The sequence below is a fragment of the Cyprinus carpio genome, chromosome B8 (assembly GCF_018340385.1).
Source record: "Cyprinus carpio isolate SPL01 chromosome B8, ASM1834038v1, whole genome shotgun sequence".
Lineage (NCBI taxonomy): Eukaryota > Metazoa > Chordata > Actinopteri > Cypriniformes > Cyprinidae > Cyprinus > Cyprinus carpio.
Window position 1 is genome coordinate 28,988,624 of NC_056604.1, and position 20,891 is coordinate 29,009,514.

Here is a 20,891-nt window from a genome sequence, read left to right on the forward strand (position 1 = left end):
TTATCTACTTGAAAGTGTGAACCCTAAGATGGTATTAATAAGGTAAAAGTGGGCAGTTTCACACTCACATGCTTGGAGTATCTCCAGTGAAGTATCAATCATACCTGAAGCCAGACAAACCAAAAGAAGGTCAAATCTGCTCTGATCAATTCAATGGTTTTCCCACAAAAAGTTATCTGCAAAACCTCGGCAGCATGGCATAAGCCAACTGTAGAAATACCTAAATTTACTGCAGGTGCATAGTAAATCAGTGTCGGTGTCCTGACATTTTACCATATCCATCAGATTGTCCTACCAGGGCTTACTGGGCATGCACACATCTATATTGCATTCTTTTTCTCAAGCTAAACAACAATATTTAATGTATTTGTATTACTGTAAGGGGTGGGTTTAGGGTTGGGGTAGGTGTAGATGTTAATAAAACAATCGAATAGGTAGAAAAATTTATTTATTGCTGGTTTCCGACCATAGCTGTTTCCCTTCTAGCCACAATCACAAATAACACATAATTATTGTATTTGCATTACTGTTTAGGGTTGTGGTAGGTTCACACAAATTTGATGGCAATTGCTGAATCAAAGCCAGTGTCTTCTTCTTTTTTTTTTTTTTCTAAATTTGTGTGTGTGTGTGTGTGTGTGTGTTATTTATTATTTGTGTAGTAGACCCAGGGATTGTTGCTTGTAGGGATTCCAGGGCCCAGTTTATGGTGGGGCCCTCTCTGACCACAATAGTGGACAAAGGTTTGTTAAATTTTGATTGAATCTTGGTCAATTATCATACGCAAACTGTCCAACGCCTGCAGATAAAGATGCCAGGACAACAGCCAGACAACTCTTAGATGGCAAAAAGTAGACCTTTGGTAGAAAGCCAGAGAAGGACATGACTTCTCATTGGTCAAAATGCAGTTTCTACCCTTCCACCCACCAACAGACTGATTCCTAAGTTTTGGCCTGTGGCCGCCATAAAAATTCCTTAGGACCTCTGGATGCAGCAGCAGTGGGTGAAACAAAGAGAGAGATCACAGAGTTCCATCCAAATCCATTCATAACTATGTTCTCAAACCTTAAACTGATGCAAACTACAAAACACACATTTCGTACTTATTCAGAGAAATAAGTATTCTCAGTGACATCGATGTGTAGTGCAACATCTTCCACAAACTCAGCTGTTAATGGACAAATGAATGCATGCATGACAGTTTAATCTTTTTCCATTATGTTTGGACTTAATGTGTTCGTAACATTGCCAAATGTATTCTGGATGTGGTTTGGAAAGTGAGAAATGCACTGGTAAAACATTAGTGGCACTTTTCTAACTTTGTGTTTGGACTATGCAAATTAGTTCCACAGGAGGAAAGAAGGGTGGGCCTCACTGTGTCCCCCGCTCTGATGGAAACAGCCAATCACAGTATGGAAATGGAGAAGTGGCAAATTGCAATCTCCTCCTCATTGGAAAGAGATAAAGGTACCTTCCCAAAAGACACTCCTTGTTCTAAGTCTGAGTACTGCAATGGAAAAGATGTTAACAGATACACTGTTCTGAGTCTGAGCCCTGAAAAGGGAGAGACACTAACAGAAACACTGAAGTTCTGAGTCTGAGCCCTGCATGGGTGAGACGATAGCAGATCAACCTCAGTTCTGAGTCTGAGTCCTGTCAAGGAAAGGACTGCAACAAATCACCAACGTTCTGAACCTCTGGCCTGTGAGGAAAGAAGCAATAACAGATACCAAGGCCAGAGTCTCCAGCTTCGAGGCAGCAACAGATACGACAACGTTCTGAGCCTCCAGCCTGTGAGGAAAGAGATAATCTAAGTTCAGACTTCATTCAGAATCTTCGTCCAGTGAGACAACAACAGATGCAGCATGTCCTGAGCCATCCTAGCGAGAATAAGCGAATCAACCAAAATCTGAGTCTCTAGCCCAGAGAGGCCGAAGACACACAGACATCTGCAACAAGGTTAAGCTTCGGCGAGCAAACCATCACTCCAAGGTACCTTTGCTTGTGTGTTCCAGGCTTAGGACCATCTGCACCTACTCGGGGGCCACATCTGCGTGATCCAGATTTTAGGACCCTTTGGTGTTCCAGGAGATCAGCATCCTCCAGTGCTTCATGTTCAAGGCTCCTTTGCTTCTTTCCCCACTGTATTGTTACCAGCACAACCAGGGGATGAAGTCACTGACACCGGACTGCTCACTCAACTACAGAGAACGTAACTATCACTTATCCAAACCTCTTTCAGAGACCTTGGCATTGTTGTATATTATCAGTATATGATTTTCTAATTTACATTAGATATTATATAGCTGATTGCAGTTGATAACAAATAATCTTTCCCGTATTTGTTTGATGCATAATAAGGTTCTTCACCTTATTTCTTTTAAACAGTTTATCTTTCCAGATAACGTAGCTCTGACATAGCAATACCCAACATAACCACTTGCATTTTATGCATCTTATGTGCTTTATTCCTATTTAATTTCTGGTATTCATTTAGTAGTTGTTGATTACTCTTGTCTATCTTTTGTTAATAAAATCTTTTTTATTACACTTGTGTCTTCCTTGTGTTGATGATACAGAAAGAGATTCTACAAGTTAGAGATCCCACCAAATCTTTCTTATGTGATGTCAAGTCAAGTCAAGTCATCTTTATTTATGTAGCGCTTTTAACAATACAGATTGTGTCAAAGCAACTGTACAGCATTAATTAGGAAAATAGTGTGTCAATAATGCAAAATGACAATAGTAAACACTCATTTTTCAGTTAAAGGCAGTTGATCATTGAATTCAGTGATGTCATCATCCAGCTCAGTTCAGTTTAAATAGTATCTGTGCAATCAAGTCAACAATATTGCTGGAAATGAAGTGTCCCCAATTAAGCAAGCCAGAGGCGACAGCGGTAAGGAACCAAAACTCCATCGGTGACAGAATGGAGAAAAAATCTTTGGAGAAACCAGGCTCAGTTGGGGGGCCAGTTCTCCTCTGGCCAGACGAAACCAGCAGTTCAATTTCAGGCTGCAGCAAAGTCACATTGTGCAGAGGACTCAACTGGTTCCTGTGGTCTTGTCCAGGTGGCCATCTGAGACAAGGTCTTTACAGGGTATCTGGGGCTCATCTAGTTGTCCTTGTCTCTGCTGACTTACGTGACTGTAGAGGTCCTCTCTAGGTGCTGATCCAAAATCTGGTCTGGATACGTACTGGATCTGATAGCTACGGTGACCTTGGAATAAGAGAGAAACAGACTAATATTAGCGTAGATGCCATTCTTCTAATGATGTAGCAAGTACATTGTGTGTTATTGAAAGTGTTCCCAGTTCCGGTTGTCCTTATTAATGCAGCCTAAAAAAAAATTAACGGATTTGAATATTAGAAATGTGTTAGTGAATTTTTTTTTTTGTATATTTGTTACTTTGTGTGTGTGTTATGTATGCATGTACGTATATGATGTATGTATATATATATATATTTGAGAATGCAGCGGACGTGGAGGACTATCATGTAACAAGAGCTCGTTCAAATACTAAGGTGCTAAACCATTCAGGGCTTTATAAGTAATAAGCAAGATTTTAAACTCTATACAATGTTTAATAGGTAGCCAGTGCAGTGTTGACAGTACCGGGTTAATATGGTCATACTTCCCGGTTCTAGTAAGAACTCTAGCTGCTGCATTTTGGACCAGCTGGAATTTGTTTATTAAACATGCAGAAAAACCACCCAATAAAGCATTACAGTAATCTAACCTTGAGGTCATAAATGCATGGATTAACATTTCTGCATTTGACATGGAGAGCATAGGTCGTAATTTAGATTTATTTTTGAGATAGAAAAATGCAATTTTACAAATGTAGAAACGGGGCTTTCTAAGGAAAGATTGCTATCAAATAGCATACCTAGGTTCCTAACTGATGATGAAGAATTGACAAAGCAGCCATCAAGTCTTAGACAGTGTTCTAGGTTATAACATGCAGAGTTTTTAAGTCCTATAATTAACACCTCTGTTTTTTTAGAATTTAGCAGTAAGAAATTACGCATCATCCAGTTTTTTATATCGACTATTTATTCCGCTAATTTTTCAAATTGGCATGTTTCGCTTGGCTGCAAAGAAATACAGAGCTGAGTATCATCAGCATAACAGTGAAAGCTAACACTGTATTTCCTGATGATATCTCCCAGGGGTAACATGTAAAGCGTGAAGAGTAACGGCCCTAGTACTGATCCTTGAGGTACTCAATACTGCACTTGTGAACATTATGATACCTCTTCATTCACCGCTAAAAATTGATGGCGGACTTATAAGTACGATTTGAACCATGCTAATGTTATTATATTTATTCATTCAATGTTTTCTAGTCTATTCAAAAGAATGTTGTGGTCAATAGTGTCAAACGCAGCGCTAAGATCCAATAGCACTAATAGAGAGATACAACCACGATCAGACTATAAGAGCAGGTCATTTGTAACTCTAATTAGAGCAGTCTAAGTACTATGATACGGTCTAAATCCTGACTGGAAATCCTCACAGATACATTTTTTCCTCTAAGAAGGAATATAATTGTGAGGATATTACCTTTTCTAGTATCTTGGACAAAAAAGGGAGATTCGGGATTGGTCTGTAATTAACTAGTTCTTTGGGGTCAAGTTGTGTTTTTTTTATGAGAGGCTTAATAACAGCCAGTTTGAAGGTTTTGGGTTATGATGTACTCATCACCACACCTTAAAGGGTTAGTTCACCCAAATATTAAAATTATGTCATTAATGACTCACCCTCATATTGTTCCAAACCTGTAAGACCTCCGTTCATCTTCGGAACACAGTTTAAGATATTTTAGATTTAGTCCGAGAGCTTTCTGTCCCTCCATTGAAAATGTATGTACGGTATACTGTCCACGTCCAGAAAGGTAATAAAAACATTATCAAAGTAGTCCATGTGACATCAGAGGGTTCGTTAGAATTTATTGAAGCATTGAAAATACATTTTGGTCCAAAAATAACAAAAATTACGACTTTATTCAGCATTTTCTTCTCTTCCGGGTCTGTTGTGAGCGCGTTCACAACACTGCAGTGACGCCGTTGACGTATGACGCTGCTGTCGTGTTATCTTTGTTATTGGGCGCACCAGAAAACACGTCAGCAGCGTCATACGTCAACAGTCACAGCAGTCGTGTTCACAAAAGACCCGGAAGAGAAGACACTCCTGAATAAAGTCGTAATTTTTGTTATTTTTGGAGCAAAATGTATTTTCGATGTTTCAATAAATTCTAACGGACCCTCTGGTGTCACATGGACTACTTTGATAATGTTTTTATTACCTTTCTGGACGTGGACAGTATACCGTACATCCATTTTCAATGGAGGGACAGAAAGCTCTCGGAGTAAATCTAAAATATCTTAAACTGTGTTCCGAAGATGAACGGAGGTCTTACAGGTTTGGAACAACATGAGGGTGAGTCATTAATGACATAATTTTAATATTTGGGTGAACTGACCCTTTAAGTGACACGTGATCCAAATATCATTAAGTCATTGAAATGCAAATTCACCTGGTTTTGTTAGTGTATGTTATAGACCTTGTGAACGATTCATCCACATATAGTGCATATATAGAGTTGAATTAGAATATCTCAAATTTTCTGTGTAAAATCTTGTCTCTAATGCTATCTTCCAGACTTCTCAAGTCATTTAGTTTGCTTAAAGCCCGTCTTGACTTTTTTGAGTGTATCTCGAAATGTGTGCCAATGGATAGAAACTCGGATGTACAATACAGAACTCAATGTGGAAGAAAAAAATCTGTTCCTACCTCTGTTTCACTGTGACTTTAATGCAATTTCCTAAACTGTTATCAAAAAACATTCACTGAATAATTTATCAATTCATGTATTCACTCAATATGTTGTTAGCAACATTGTTCTTAGTTTTTTTTAAATATATTTGTTACTTTGTGTGTGTGTGTGTGTGTGTGTGTTTTTGTTACTAGGTATATATATATATATATATATATATATATATATATATATATATATATATATATACATACATGCACACACATTCCAATTTCATGATTTCTAAGTATTGAACTTAAATTTCTCTGTTGTTTTGCAGAAGAAAGAATGGCTCTGTCTGAACTGTCAGACTCAGAGATTGATGTCTGGTGGACTTGACCCTCTTCCAGTTCTACCTTCATCACCCAGCCGTCAACCAACGGGTTCACCTCGGCATCAACAACTTTCCAGCAAGCAGCAGCAAGGGCTTCAGACAATGTCATCACAGCAGAAACCTCCTGTTTCTCAACAGGGTGGTTTCTCTTCCCCCATAGCTAGACCAGCAAGCGATATAAAAACTTTCACACAGCCTACTACGGCTGCAACACCTCCTACGTCTACCACTACTGCATTTGCTGGTGAAGAAGAGAGGAAGGAAACTGCACCCAAACTAGATAAAGGGCTTGACCCTGGCGACAGAGACAATAAATCAACTCAAAAGAGAGGAACAACAGAGTCAGTACAGACACCTTCTAAAGATGAAAAGAAAGAATTACAGAGTATTACCAAATACTATGAGGTAAGCCATGTTTTTTTTGTTTTTGTTTTTTTTAGGGATGCACCGATACCGATACTGGTATCGTTATCGGGCCGATACTGAGCTCTTGTACTCGTACTCGTTAAAATGCCCCGATACCAAACACCGATACCACACAGCACGTGATAAGTGCCATATTCAGACAAAGAAACACCGACAACAGAACAACAGACAGCAGAATCAAGTTATTAGAGATTAAGGTTGACTACGTAGGATATTTATACAATGAATATAATGTTAAATATTCAGTATTAACCCCTGTATAGCTGACGTGCGTGAGCTGATAAAGCACGCTGAGTGGATTGAGCGCGCAGCGGCGGAGATGCGCGAGCTTGTCGAGTGAATATACAGTTCATCACTTGAGTGCGCAGCGGCGGGATATGTCAAAAACAAGTAAGTATTTTTTAATTAATTAATTTTTTTTTTTTTTTTTTTTCTTGTTTGTTATCTAGGAGTGGGGGGCGTCAGGGTCTGGGACCCCATGTAGGGGACAGGGATAGTGTTATGTTGGAAGTGTGGGGGGGGAGATACTGGAAAAAATGTGAGCACTGTTGTATATTTATAGGTACTGTTTCTTATTGTATGCATCCTGTATTTTGGTGCTCAATAAACATATTTGAAAAAAAAAACAAAAAAACAAGTAAAACAATGCACAAGTTACTTAACGGTAGAGAGAGAGAAAGAGAGAGAGAGAACGCTCACGCACTTCTGTTGTGTGATCTTTGATGTTCACTCACTTAGCACACGCATTTGGATTAAAACTAAATCGTAAAAAAAGACAATTTATAAGGGCATTCACTATAAACATAATTTATTTTCAACCTTAGGCATACATAACTTTCTGGCATTAGTGAACGTAGCAGCCTGTGTGTAATGCGCTAGGCAGTACGTTACTACTGTCCCTCTCGTTCTGCAACAGTACAAATACAGTACAAATGCTTGCTTGAGTGTTTCTGCATTATATGAGTGGCTTTGGAATATAAAATTGCAGCACGTTTCAGATAAAAAACAAAAACAAAAAACGCAACTTCTATTTGTGATAACACAGGAGATTTATAACGAGTGGTTTCCTGCATTATTACAGCAAAGCGCGTCATTACAGTACTAAGTCGCTGCAATGGAGCAGCTCTAATGCTATTAAATTACAAAAACATGAACAAAGAAAGTAACAAAAACTTGTAAAATATATTTTAATGGGCATAATTAAGTGTGAAAATAACCGAATGATATACAGTTAAACCAAAAATTATTCAGAGACCAGATATACATTTTTATATATATTTTTTTTACTAGTGGGTGCAGGACACTATAGTTCATTTATGTAAATGAGGATAGCAAAATAAAGTAAACTGTGACAAATTATACCCAAAAATTCTTCAAACAAATTCCAAAAAATTGGAAGTTCAGGTTTGCATGAAGCTGAATGACAGCATACCCAGGAAACTACAGGCAGTCATTAATGCTAAGGCTGGCACGACTAAGTATTGATAGTTGTGTAAATACTGTCATACTAACAGCTGTCTGAATAATTTTTGGTTGATTGTAATCCATTACATACCTTCCTATCAAAGTTATCTAACATTATCACAATGAATTTGTTCTGACACAGTTTAACTATGAGTTCTTGTCATATTTTATTACCATCTTCTAAACTATAGAGAATAAACTGTTATAATGTGAAATGTTGAAGGTGTCTGAATAATTATAAAGGTGTCTGGTTTGACTGTATCTATTTAATAGATTAAATCAATCAGCTAACATTATACATGCTCTTTTGATTTCTGCACCCAATATTTAAAAAAATTACAAATGCAATAAAAATATCGGTATCAGTACTCTGTATCGGCAAGTACCAAAAATAAAAGTATCGGTATCGGGCGAGTACTGGAAAAAGTGGTATCGGTGCATCCCTAGTTTTTTTTAACATTAACAAAGAGAGGGCTCAGTGCACTAATTGATGGAGTATTACTAGTGGTGGAAAGAGTACAAAGAAATTGTACTTAATTAAAAGTATTGCTACTTAAGGAATAATTTACTTGAGTACATGTAAAAGTACTGGGAAATAATATGACTCAAGTAAGAGTGAAAAAGTAGTTGGTTGAAAAACTACTCAAGTACAAAGTACTTTAATATAATTTTTATATTTTTACTCAAAATGAGAAGATGTGAGCATTATGGAGTAGGGTTAACCCTAACCCTAACACTCATGTACTGTAATGTCTGTTTCAGAAGTGAGACCCAGGAAATCCCTTAAATGGACAAATGCATCCGATATCACTACAGCTGAATAACATGCAGATAGAGACGCTTTGACTGATGAAACATGGAAGACAATAAACACAATTGCAATGCAATGCTAATTGACATAGCTTGTATCACAGTAAAGATTTTTATAAAGAATATTTTCTGTCTCACTGTGATAAGAAGCAACATGGAACCACAGAAGCTAACTGTTTCAAACACGACTGATGTTATACAGGTCCTTCTCAAAAAATTAGCATATTGTGATAAAAGTTCATTATTTTCCATAATGTAATGATAAAAATTAAACTTTCATATATTTTAGATTCATTGCACACCAACTGAAATATTTCAGGTCTTTTATTGTATTAATACTGATGATTTTGGCATTCAGCTCATGAAAACCCAAAATTCCTATCTCAAAAAATTAGCATATCATGAAAAGGTTCTCTAAACGAGCTATTAACCTAATCATCTGAATCAACTAATTAACTCTAAACACCTGCAAAAGATTCCTGAGGCTTTTAAAAACTCCCAGCCTGGTTCATTACTCAAAAACCGCAATCATGGGTAAGACTGCCGACCTGACTGCTGTCCAGAGGCCATCATTGACACCCTCAAGCGAGAGGGTAAGACACAGAAAGAAATTTCTGAACGAATAGGCTGTTCCCAGAGTGCTGTATCAAGGCACCCTCAGTGGGAAGTCTGTGGGAAGGAAAAAAGTGTGGCAAAAAAAACGCTGCACAACGAGAAGAGGTGACCGAACCCTGAGGAAGATTGTGGAGAAGGACCGATTCCAGACCTTGGGTAACCTGCGGAAGCAGTGGACTGAGTCTGGAGTAGAAACATCCAGAGCCACCGTGCACCGGGCGTGTGCTTTTGAACCAGAAACAGCGGCAGAAGCGCCTGACCTGGGCTACAGAGAAGCAGCACTGGACTGTTGCTCAGGTGGTCCAAAGTACTTTTTTCGGATGAAAGCAAATTTTGCATGTCATTCGGAAATCAAGGTGCCAGAGTCTGGAGGAAGACTGGGGAGAAGGAAATGCCAAAAATGCCTGAAGCCAAGTGTCAAGTACCCACAGTCCAGTGATGGTCTGGGGTGCCATGTCAGCTGCTGGTGTTGGTCCACCTGTGTTTTTATCAAGGGCAGGGTTCAATGCAGCTAGCTATCGGAGATTTTGGAGCACTTCATGCTACCATCTGCTGAAAAGCTTTATGGAGATGAAGATTTCTTTTTTCAGCACGACCTGGCACCTGCTCACAGTGCCAAAACCACTGGTTAATGGTTTACTGACCATGGTATTACTGTGCTCAATTGGCCTGCCAACTCTCCTGACCTGAACCCCATAGAGAATCTGTGGGATATTGTGAAGAGAAAGTTTGAGAGACGCAAGACCCAACACTCTGGATGAGCTTAAGGGCGGCTATCGAAGCATCCTGAGCCTCCATAACACCTCAGCAGTGCCACAGGCTGATTGCCTCCATGCCCACGCCGCATTGAAGCAGTCATTTCTGCAAAAGGATTCCTGACCAAGTATTGAGTGCATAACTGAACAAAATTATTTGAAGGTTGACTTTTTTTTTTTTTATTAAAAAAACACTTTTCTTTTATTGGTCGGATGAAATATGCTAATTTTTTGAGATAGGAATTTTTTTGGTTTTCATGAGCTGTATGCCAAAATCATCAGTATTAAAACAATAAAAGACCTGAAATATTTCAGTTGGTGTGCAATGAATCTAAAATACATGAAAGTTTAATTTTTATCATTACATTATGGAAAATAATGAACTTTTATCACAGTATGCTAATTTTTTGAGAAGGACCTGTATAGTGATTTTGGAGAAAAACATGATATTAGTCTCATAAATTGTCATGTTTGACGTAAAGTTAAGCAAACATACTACCTATCACTGTTGCCAGGAGCAACTGTTTTATAAGTAATCTTGAAAAGTACATTCACGTATAAGATTATGTTGTTGTTTTTAAGAAGGGCAAAAGCAAAAAAGGGTAAATGAGGGTTTAAAAGAAAGGAAAGGATTTAAAACAGTGTGAATTGAAATGTGCCAGTAAAAAATAATGTGGGGTGTGGGTAAGGTTGGGAATCGTTTGAATTTAAATGATTCCGATTCTTGTCAATTCCTTATTTTGATTCCAATAAGGTAAAAAAAAAAAAAGAAGTAGAAGTTTATATATGTATGTGTATATATATATAAAAAAATTATATATATATGTATATATATAAAACAATACACAATATTATATATATAAATAATATATATATATATATATATATATATATATATATATATATATATATATATATATATATATATATATAATAATAAATAAATAAAAAATCTTAGATATCATTCACATTTATTGTAACTCTTATTGGAAAATATTTCCTTGTTAGCTGAATACTATGAATGAAAATCAACAGGCTAAAGAACACTTACACAAGGATGTGTGTGCAGCAGAGAAAAAATCCCGTGAGTCTTGTTGAATGGCTTAAAATCACAGTGAAAGTGTAGTTTGTAATAATAACAAAGGTGGACTCCAGGCACATTTTCAGTAGGACAAAAAAAGAGCATTTTATTTAACATGTTTACCCTAGGCTTGGGAATCCAAAATCTATTCCTATTCTGGAATAGGATGCTTAAGATCAGGAATCGTCTAGTTACAAATCTACAATAAAATTTAGATTCCTCTTATCGATTTCTTTGTGCGCATTTTAATATGACTTTAAACCATTCTAGCACAAGAAGACTCATGCACAGCATACATAGGGGCATAGCCATCATTTCAGAAATGAGTGGGACAGAAATGTAAAAAAAACAAACAAACAAAAAAAAACTGCTTTTGACTTTTGTCTAATTGACAAGCATTATGTATTTTAATTGGATAAGATATCAAATACACAGCTGGACGATAACCAATCATTTGAATTCTGTAATATTTTTTCTTTATTTTCCTAATGACAATTTTAGAATTGGTTTATACATACACATAATAAGGCAGAATAGTTTCTATTCTGTATTAAATGTCAATTAGCACTGGATTATTCATATAACATATTTATTACCAGAGGTGTAGCAATGGGGCAATGGGGCCCCCGCATTTTAAGGGGGCCCCTGATGGCTGACCATTTAAACCAACAGGAATGTTAATATTAATATCTCTAGCATGCAGCAACATCTCTCCATCCCCCTATGGGGCCCCCTCTCTCGTTACACTGGTTATGCTTTTGCTGCTTTTAGAAAATGCATGATCTGGAGCGGAGCAGAATGCAGGACCCGATCGTTTTTAATCCATTCCTATGGAAGTTGAACTTGCGCAATTTAGGAATGAACTGAAAAGTTTTGCACACACACATGAACATGCACGTTAAAGAGGACAAATCTGTCAGGCAGCCTGAAGCGGAAAAAAAGAAGAGGGAAAGAGGAAACAGGACAACAGTAAGCATAGGCACCAATTTATATTTCTGCCAAAACTCTATTCCTTTTTTAAATCAAATATAAAACATTTTATAAATCATTGTTTCCATGAGCAAATGATAATGAGCTAGTTTGTCATGCAACAACTGTGTCTTAAATATTTTAACATTCCCATTTTTACAGCCTAATTAATTAAAAATTATAAATATATTTTTCTCCGTTCAATATTGTGCTTGAATTCATTAGGCTAAACAAAACATTTTATTTGTGTCTCGCGAAGAGAAACGCACAGACTGCAAATACACTGCTTAACAAAACATTATTTTTATGAGCTTCACCTCAACTCGTTCACTTGCTGATATACATAAAATAATTCAATAAATACCTTTTTAGAATAGGCACTTAATTCAAATAACTATTAGGCTAAAAAAATACAATTAATAATGAGAATTCACTGACCAACAACAGCTTGAAAATGCTAACAAAGATGGATCCGTAATTTCTTTATAATTGAAAGGTACTCTGTGTTATTTCATCAGTCAGTCTTGGAAGTCTGGTGGTTGATGGGCTTCTGGCAACATTTATTCCAGGAGAGAAGATAATCATTTAGAAGGGCCTCACTGATTAATTTTGCCTGGGGCCCCCACTTCATGTAGGCACGCCTATGTTTATTAACTCAAAATGACCTGAAATTACTTTTTTTTTGATTAAATTTTTTTTGTATGTATTTGTGATTTTTTTGCAATTTATTGGTTATTATTTGTTATTGGCTTCTTTTTGGCTTTTTTTGAGTTTGTGTGCTAGAGTTTCGTGTATGTTTGAGTATTGATCTGCATGAGAGTTTTTAGCGCTCCACAATGTCTATATCTTCTTGATTTGGATTTTTTATAGATCGTCAATTTATATATATTCTATCTTGTTTCTTCACCCATGTGCTCACACACCCAAAGCACGCACACAGAAAAAGTGATTTTAAATGCATCTGATTGACAGATAAATCATGGTTGATCTATCAGCCGGATGCACGTAAAATGTATGCGCTCTTATTTCAGTGTTGTTGTTAATGTTGAGACTATTTTAGCTTCGTACATTTAGTTTAACTGCACTGTTAAAGAGGGCGATTTTCACCATTCAACTGGATGATGTGCATGTATTTTAGACACATACATTGTTCTTGCTCCATCCATGCAATAACTGCGTCCTTCTATCAACCAAGTTTCTATTTACTTATACTGCTGTGTAATATCGACAGTATGACCCATTTCAGGAGCTGACAAAATTACAATTTAAAATCAGAGCATAGCTCACATTCACTAAAATATTGAAATGCTATGCTGATTTAAAATGACAACGCCGGTGATTGAAAGTCAAAGCATAGAGCGGTTTGAATGGCCCGGCCCCGCAGCTGAACTGAAAGTTTTGATTGGTTTTGCACCCGAGTCAGACCTGTCTGTTATTGGCTGAAGTGCAGGGCTCCACACCAGTCAAACGCCGACTCGCTCTGTTTCTCCATCGGCGCCTTCTTTGTCTATTTTTTAATTATTTATTATTTGTACTTTGTATTTTTGGTGAAAAACAAATGTAGCGAAGTTGAATACTTTAGTTTTATTTTAGTTTTATTTCAAGTAAAATAAAAGTACCACAATTTAATTATACTCAAGAAAGTAGAAAAAAATATATATAATGTACTCAAGTACTGTAACGAAAGTATTTGTAATTAGTTACTTTCCACCTCTAAGTATCACTCATCCCAAGGAAGATGTAGTTTTTCAAATCTAGTCAGCTGTTTGTGCTTGATTTTATGGTGTGAACTGTCTAAGTGTATCTTTTGTATTTATGTTTTTTGGTCTCCTAGGAAACCAGCAAGACAAACAGCAATCATGACCTATCACGAAGTCCACAGAGTTTGAGTGACACTGGCTATTCCTCTGATGGAATCTCCAGTTCACATAGTGAAATTACTGGCGTTATCCAGGAGGAAGAGCTAAAAATGAGCGAGAGAGGTCTGACTGGACACCATACACCACCAAGTCCATCTGAGCTGATTAAGCTGGAGAGCTCCATGCGGACTCTTCTAGAGTCTAAATTTTCATCTGAAGGGGAAAGAACACAGGACAAGAAGCGTGGGAAACAGCAACATGGTGACATCAGGAAACATCAGTCTCGCTCAATATCAATTAGTCCAGAGGAATATGACTCAGATGAGGACTTTGAATGCATTATGGAAGAGGAGGAAGACCCAACTGAGGAAGAGCTTAGAGCAATTGCTGCTTTAGGGGATAACAGTAGCCATAAAAAAATAAATTTAGAACCTGAAGAGATTACTGATGAAGAGTTTATGAGAAGGCAAATTATGGAGATGAGTGCTGATGAGGAGAATGAGGATGAGGATGAAGAAGAGGAAATGGAAGAAGAGGATGATGATGAGGATGAAGGCTATGGCTACAAAAAGCTAAAGACTCAAAAGCACCTCAGTGACTCAGGAAAAGAAAAGCGCCGTCTCACTTATCACTCTAGTAGCTTTGAGGAGGATAGTAAAACAACTAGTGATGTATACAAAGGATCAGCTGAAGAGGACCTCATGGCCTCGCAAGGAGGCTTACGCAGATTTAAGACCATAGAATTGAACAACACTAACAGTTATAGTCGAGACATGGAGTTAAACAATGACAATGACCTGAGTCTCGACCGAGAGCCTGAGCTGGAGATGGAAAGCCTTACTGGTTCTCCAGAAGAACGGTCAAGAGGGGACTATTCCTCCACCCTCCAACCAACCACCTCTAGCTATACCTCAGGGATATCCCCTACTTCCATATCATCCATGGAAGATGACAGTGACAGTAGTCCTAGTCGGAGGCAGCGGCTGGAGGAGGCAAAGCAGCAGAGGAAGGCCAGACATCGCTCCCATGGCCCTCTCCTTCCTACCATTGAGGATTCCTCAGAAGAGGATGAATTGAGGGAAGAAGAAGAACTTCTAAAGGAACAGGAAAAGATGAGAGAAGTGGAGCAGCAGAGAATACGAAGCACTGTCAGGAAAACAAAACGTGACAAAGAAGAGCTAAGAGCACAAAGGCGCAGAGAGCGATCCAAGACTCCCCCAAGCAATCTATCCCCCATTGAGGATGCTTCTCCAACAGAGGAGCTAAGACAGGCAGCTGAGATGGAGGAACTCCACCGGTCCTCTTGCTCAGAATACTCTCCTTCAGCTGACTCAGATGCTGAGGGCTATGAAATTTCATCAAAGCTGTACAAATCTGGTAGTGAGTATAACCTGCCAACCTTTATGTCACTTTATTCTCCTACTGAAAAACCACAAACTACGTCATCTACAGCTGCTATAACAACTCCCTCTAGTGGCAAACAATTAAAAAGTGCAGAAGAAGTATATGAAGAAATGATGAGGAAAGCAGAGATGTTGCAGAAACAACAAAAACAGCAGACACAGCAGCAATCAGGCTCAGGTCTGATTTTACAACAGTACAGCACACCCACCTATCAAGAGTCAGACATTAGAAATAGACAAGATATTGAGGATGATTATGATTATCCTGATCAAGATGATCTCCAGTATGAGAATGAGGAGACAGTTGATATCTATGAAGAGATCCGCCAGACCTCACAAAACATTTCAAAACAGCTTGATGACCAAATGGAGATGGATGTGTCCTATTCAGAAAAGCAGTTACTAGATACAGGCTCAGCCTTTGCTAAGTTGCTGGAACAAAGTAATGCTTTACTGACTCCTGGCACAAGTCCCACCCAGCTCTCAGCACCAGTATCATTTTCTGAAACTGGGACAGGAGGACGGATACCTGATGTCAGAGTAACCCAACATTTTTCAAAAGATGGGCCTAAAGATAGACTTAGAAATCAAACTGGTAAAAATGGTATTACACCAACAGTTGCTGCCACAACTATTGCTGCTTATGGAGTGTATGCCAGGGATACTGTCACTGTCTCTCAAACTAGTGCCAGTCAAACAGTGTCCACCACACAACCCAACTTATATGGTCGGCAAACTACCACAACCTCTGCTGGTGTTTCAGATGCGTCTCATAAAATAGCTGCAATCACTCAAGCTTACAACCAAAGAGAAAGTGCTGCAAGGAAAATGGCAATCAGCAAAGGAGTCCAAATGAGGGATAATTCAACATCATCAGAAACTATAACTGAATCTGGCCCAAGTTCAATTAGGTGTTATAATTACCATGAAAGGAGTCCACCTCTTTCTCCCACTTCATCTCCTCTTCATAGTCCAACAAGATCTCCATCTAGGAGAACAGCTGAGCTTTCAACTCAAACAGTTAGTCCTTCAATGTTAGCTTCTTCAGGGAATGCTTCTCACACCTCTTTGGTTATGGCACAGGGCACTCAGACTTCACATGGGGTTGTTTCACCCAGCCTTTATAGACAGCAGTCTTCTCAAGATACCTATTTCATTGTTCGAACAGAGGAGCTTGAGCCCACTAGTCCTCCAAAGCCAGTTACAGTTAACACAGCAACATCTCCTTTGTCTTCACCAACAAGATTTAGCCGCCAATCAACATTTGATGCTTACTCACCTCCTGTCAGCCCTCCTGATACTCCCCCACATCAATTATCACCCCAACATGGTTTTTACAAGAACTATAGAGCTGAAAAAGTTAATGTCGGAACTAGCATGGTCTCCACTGCTAGCATGTATACACGTGGATCACTATCAATGGAAAACATATCACTTTGTCGGATCTCGACTGTTCCTGGTACTTCAAGAATTGAGCAAGGACAACGGTTACAGAGTGGAAGTGTAGTAGATCTACGGACTGGAATAAAGCCAACACCAGTTGTTATGACTGACCATGGAATGGACTTGACTTCCTTAGCCACAGAATCTCGAAAATATTCTGGGTCTGTTGAAGGAAGCCCGATTCGTCAATCCACAACTATTCAGCCCATAATAATGAATCTAAATACACAGGAGCAGTTGCATGTTGTGACATCAACAGCAACAACTGTCAGTGTTACTGTAACTTCATCTATGTTCATGTCCCAGCCTAAGCACCCTGTGCTGTATTGTGATCCTCTTGAAAACAGATTTGATTTGGGCAAAGATATGGGAACAGTAGTTTGCCTGGCACCAAATAAGCCACCACCAGTTGATCCATCCATACCAAAGATCGATGCTAAGCTGGAAGACCTGAGTATCCAGCAGCAGCAGTTACTCAAACAGCAGCAGAAGCTTCAAGAGCAACAACAACTTCTTGAGCAGCAGCTTCAACAACATCATCAGCTTCAACAACAACAAGCTGCCTCTTTTGCCAAGTTAAACTTGTCTAGCCAACTACCTCTATTCAAAAAGGATATGCTTGTCACTCAAAAAAGCACTGCCACAGAGGTTAATGTCATCTCGCCGGGTATGACATCTGAGGTTTATAGTTTTGGAGGTCCACTTGAGTTAAGGGGAAGGCAAGCAGAGACAAGTATCATGAATCTAACAAATGTCAAGCCTCAAGGGATGATGGTCCAGATAGATGGCACTGCACAAGGAGCCACTATAACACAACTAATCAAGCCAGAGGAAGGCCAGGATGCAATGATTTTAACAGGGCAAATAAAATCAGAAAATCAAGTAACGTGTTGTGATATGGTATATAATTTGCCCTTTGGCGGCAGCTGTGTGGGTGGTCCATTCTCCCAGAAACCAGTCACAGATGAGACTTCTAAGCCATCATCAAGAGCACCTTCCTCACAACCACAGCTCTATCAACAACATGGTTTACGGCAAGATGGGCAGACATACCAAGATTACACAATTAAATCATACACATTGCCTTTCCCTGGACGACTACAACCATCAATGTCTGAAACTAACCTTGCAGAGGCAGGGTTGTCATCATATTCAGCAAATATTGATCCCCAATTTCATGCCTCTAGGGAATTATTCACAGACACAGTAAAGGATGGCTATGATGGCGGATACTTTGGAATGGGGCTTCAGTATGGCTCCTACACAGATCTTCGTCAGGGTGATGTTGCAGATCTTCCAATTAGAAGGTACAGCTCCCTGACCAACATGAGCTCAGATTATGGATATTTCTCAGGTGATTTTGCAGAATCTAATCTCGCCCAATACAGTGCTACAACTGCCAGGGAGATAAGTCGCATGTGTGCAGCCCTTAACTCCATAGATAGATATAGTAGTAACCCTGACATACTACAGCTGGGTACCGGAAGAAGTAGTGGTCCATCTAGCAGAATTAGTCTGCCCCAAAGTCACAGACCTGGTTTCAAATACAGCCCAGATGGAAAGCCTCTTTCCCACAGTCAAGCGCTAACTGATCTAATCAATGCAAGACAAGCCAGTCTTCGAGCTATGTATCCATCAGCTATTAGATCAGCTGACGGCATGATCTATTCAACTATAAACACACCAATTGCATCAACAGTTCCAATAACTACACAGCCTGCACCTGTGCTACGCCCTTTATTAAAAGGGGTATATAGACCTTATCCCACACCAAATATGACACCAATACCCCTGGCAAGCCTAACTAGACTGCCACTAGATCCAAGGACTGGGCAAGCACCTTTCCAATGTTCTACACCTAATCCTCTCCCTGTTACAACTTCTACAAAAGTTCCTGAGTCTCCAGCTATCACAACAGTCCAAGATGCCCCATTGTACCTTGGTAAGTCTCCAGTAAGTCTAACAGTAGCTGGAACAGTAACACAACCATTTCAGCCTTCTTCTGTACCTGCTGGTCCTATCACACCAGCACTTATTTCAACACCAATGGCCATGGCAATGAGCCAACCTGATATCCAGTTGCAACCAATAAATCTATCTCAGCCCCACCTTCAGGCCAAGTCCGCTGCCCAGCCTCCTATACAACACCAACTACCAGTGCAGGGTCATCCTGTTGCTTCCAAAACACAGCCACCGCCATCATCTCAAGGAGGTAGAACCACTGCTGCTGCTATCAGAAGTATTGCTCCAAGCCAAGAAAAAGAAACAGAGGAAAGACTGCATCAACAGCAGGAACAGCTTTTGCAGCTTGAGAGAGAAAGAGTGGAACTGGAAAAATTGCGACAGCTAAGGCTTCAGGAGGAGCTTGAGCGGGAGCGTGCAGAACTGCAGAGGCATAGGGAAAAAGAGCAGATGCTAGTGCAGCGAGAAATTCAGGAATTGCAAACTATAAAGCAACAGGTCTTGCAGCAACAACAAGTTGAGAGAGAAAGCCAGTTGGTCCTACAGAGAGAGCAACTAGCTCAACAAAAACATCAGCTTGACCAGATACAATCTTTACAACAACAGTTACAGCAGCAGCTTGAAGAACAAAAGAGACAAAAGACTGCCACAGCCATTACAAATACTCAAATCCTCAGTGATCAATCTGGCAGAATAATTCAACCACAGGAATTGGCCTCTGATATGTTGTATAGTGATGTTCAGGTTTTCTTAAGACCACTACCAAATTCTACATCAGAGATATGCTTGAGAAATAGTGAAGATCAAACAGAAATCAGGTCCATGCGTAAACAAAGATCAATGCCTCGACTGCAAGATGGAAATTATGAAGAAATGACAATGTTTTCCTTGCCCCAAAGGCTTGTAGACTGCAGTGTGCAAACTGATGATGAAGATGGAGAGGAGAGGTACCTAGTATCGAGAAGACGGCGGACTAGGCGTAGTGTGGACTGCAGTGTTCAGACAGATGATGATGAAGACAAGGCAGAGTGGGAGCAGCCAGTTAGACGTAGACGTTCCCGTTACACAAGACATTCTGGTGAATCTGGTGTAGAGCATAAATCTGAAGCACCTGCTTTTACCACTTCAGCTGCTAAGGCAACATCTTCCAGCATTGCCATCCAGACCATTCGAGACTGTTCTTGCCAAACTGAGACAGAGCAGCTAGTAAGAGTTTCTCCAAGCATACATGTCACCATACCAGACCCCAGCAGGGTTGAAATTGTCCACTATATTTCTGGTCCTGAGAGAACACAGAAGGGTCAAAGCTTAGCTTGCCAAACTGACCCTGAGACACAGTCTCAAAGCACAGTTATTCCACAGATTAGCATTGCTACCACTGTCAGTCCCACCAGTGTCCAGTTAGTTGGTTCTGCAGATCCACTCTCTCCAGGTCAACAGAGTGCTGTGAAGTTTGGGAGGCGGAGACCTGATCCTTTGGAGTTTGGCTACCAGCAGCATCACCTGCATAATGAGTCTTTGTCCAGCTTGATTCGGCAACAACCTAAATCTCCACAGGTGCTGTATTCTCCTGTTTCTCCTCTTTCTTCTCCACAACGCATCATAGAAACAGCATTCTCTTCTAGTGAGAGGCTGAATAAAGCACATGTCACTCCTCAGCAGAAGTCCTGTATTGCTGAGCCGTCACAGAGACATCAGGCCCTTCCCCGCCCAATGAAGAATATTCAGAGATCTATGTCAGACCCTAAGCCTCTCAGCCCAACTACAGATGAAAATACCAAGGCTAGGATTTCACTTTATCAACAGCAAGCCCTTCAGAGTCAGGTATGGATAATTCAGTAACTCTTTGATTTTAAACTTGCACTGGCTTGCTACAAAGGACAATATGAACATGTTAGAACAGTATGACTCAAGTGGTGTTTTTTCCACAGTTTATATATTGCATATACAGACA

General features: G+C 39.3%; 1 protein-coding gene across 5 annotated transcripts in view; it reads left to right on the forward strand.

The window, feature by feature from the left end:
- Positions 1–20,891, forward strand: part of LOC109082455 (protein bassoon-like) — an 89,912-nt gene that overhangs the window by 45,943 nt on the left and 23,078 nt on the right. For 4 of the 5 annotated variants that reach the window (XM_042729034.1, XM_042729032.1, XM_042729033.1 and 1 more), the window contains exons 4-5: positions 6,097–6,555; positions 14,105–20,761. In XM_042729034.1, the coding sequence (XP_042584968.1) occupies positions 6,097–6,555; positions 14,105–20,761 (7,116 nt within the window). The remainder of the gene's footprint in view (positions 1–6,096; positions 6,556–14,104; positions 20,762–20,891) is intronic. The other variant, XM_042729035.1, reaches the window with a different exon arrangement.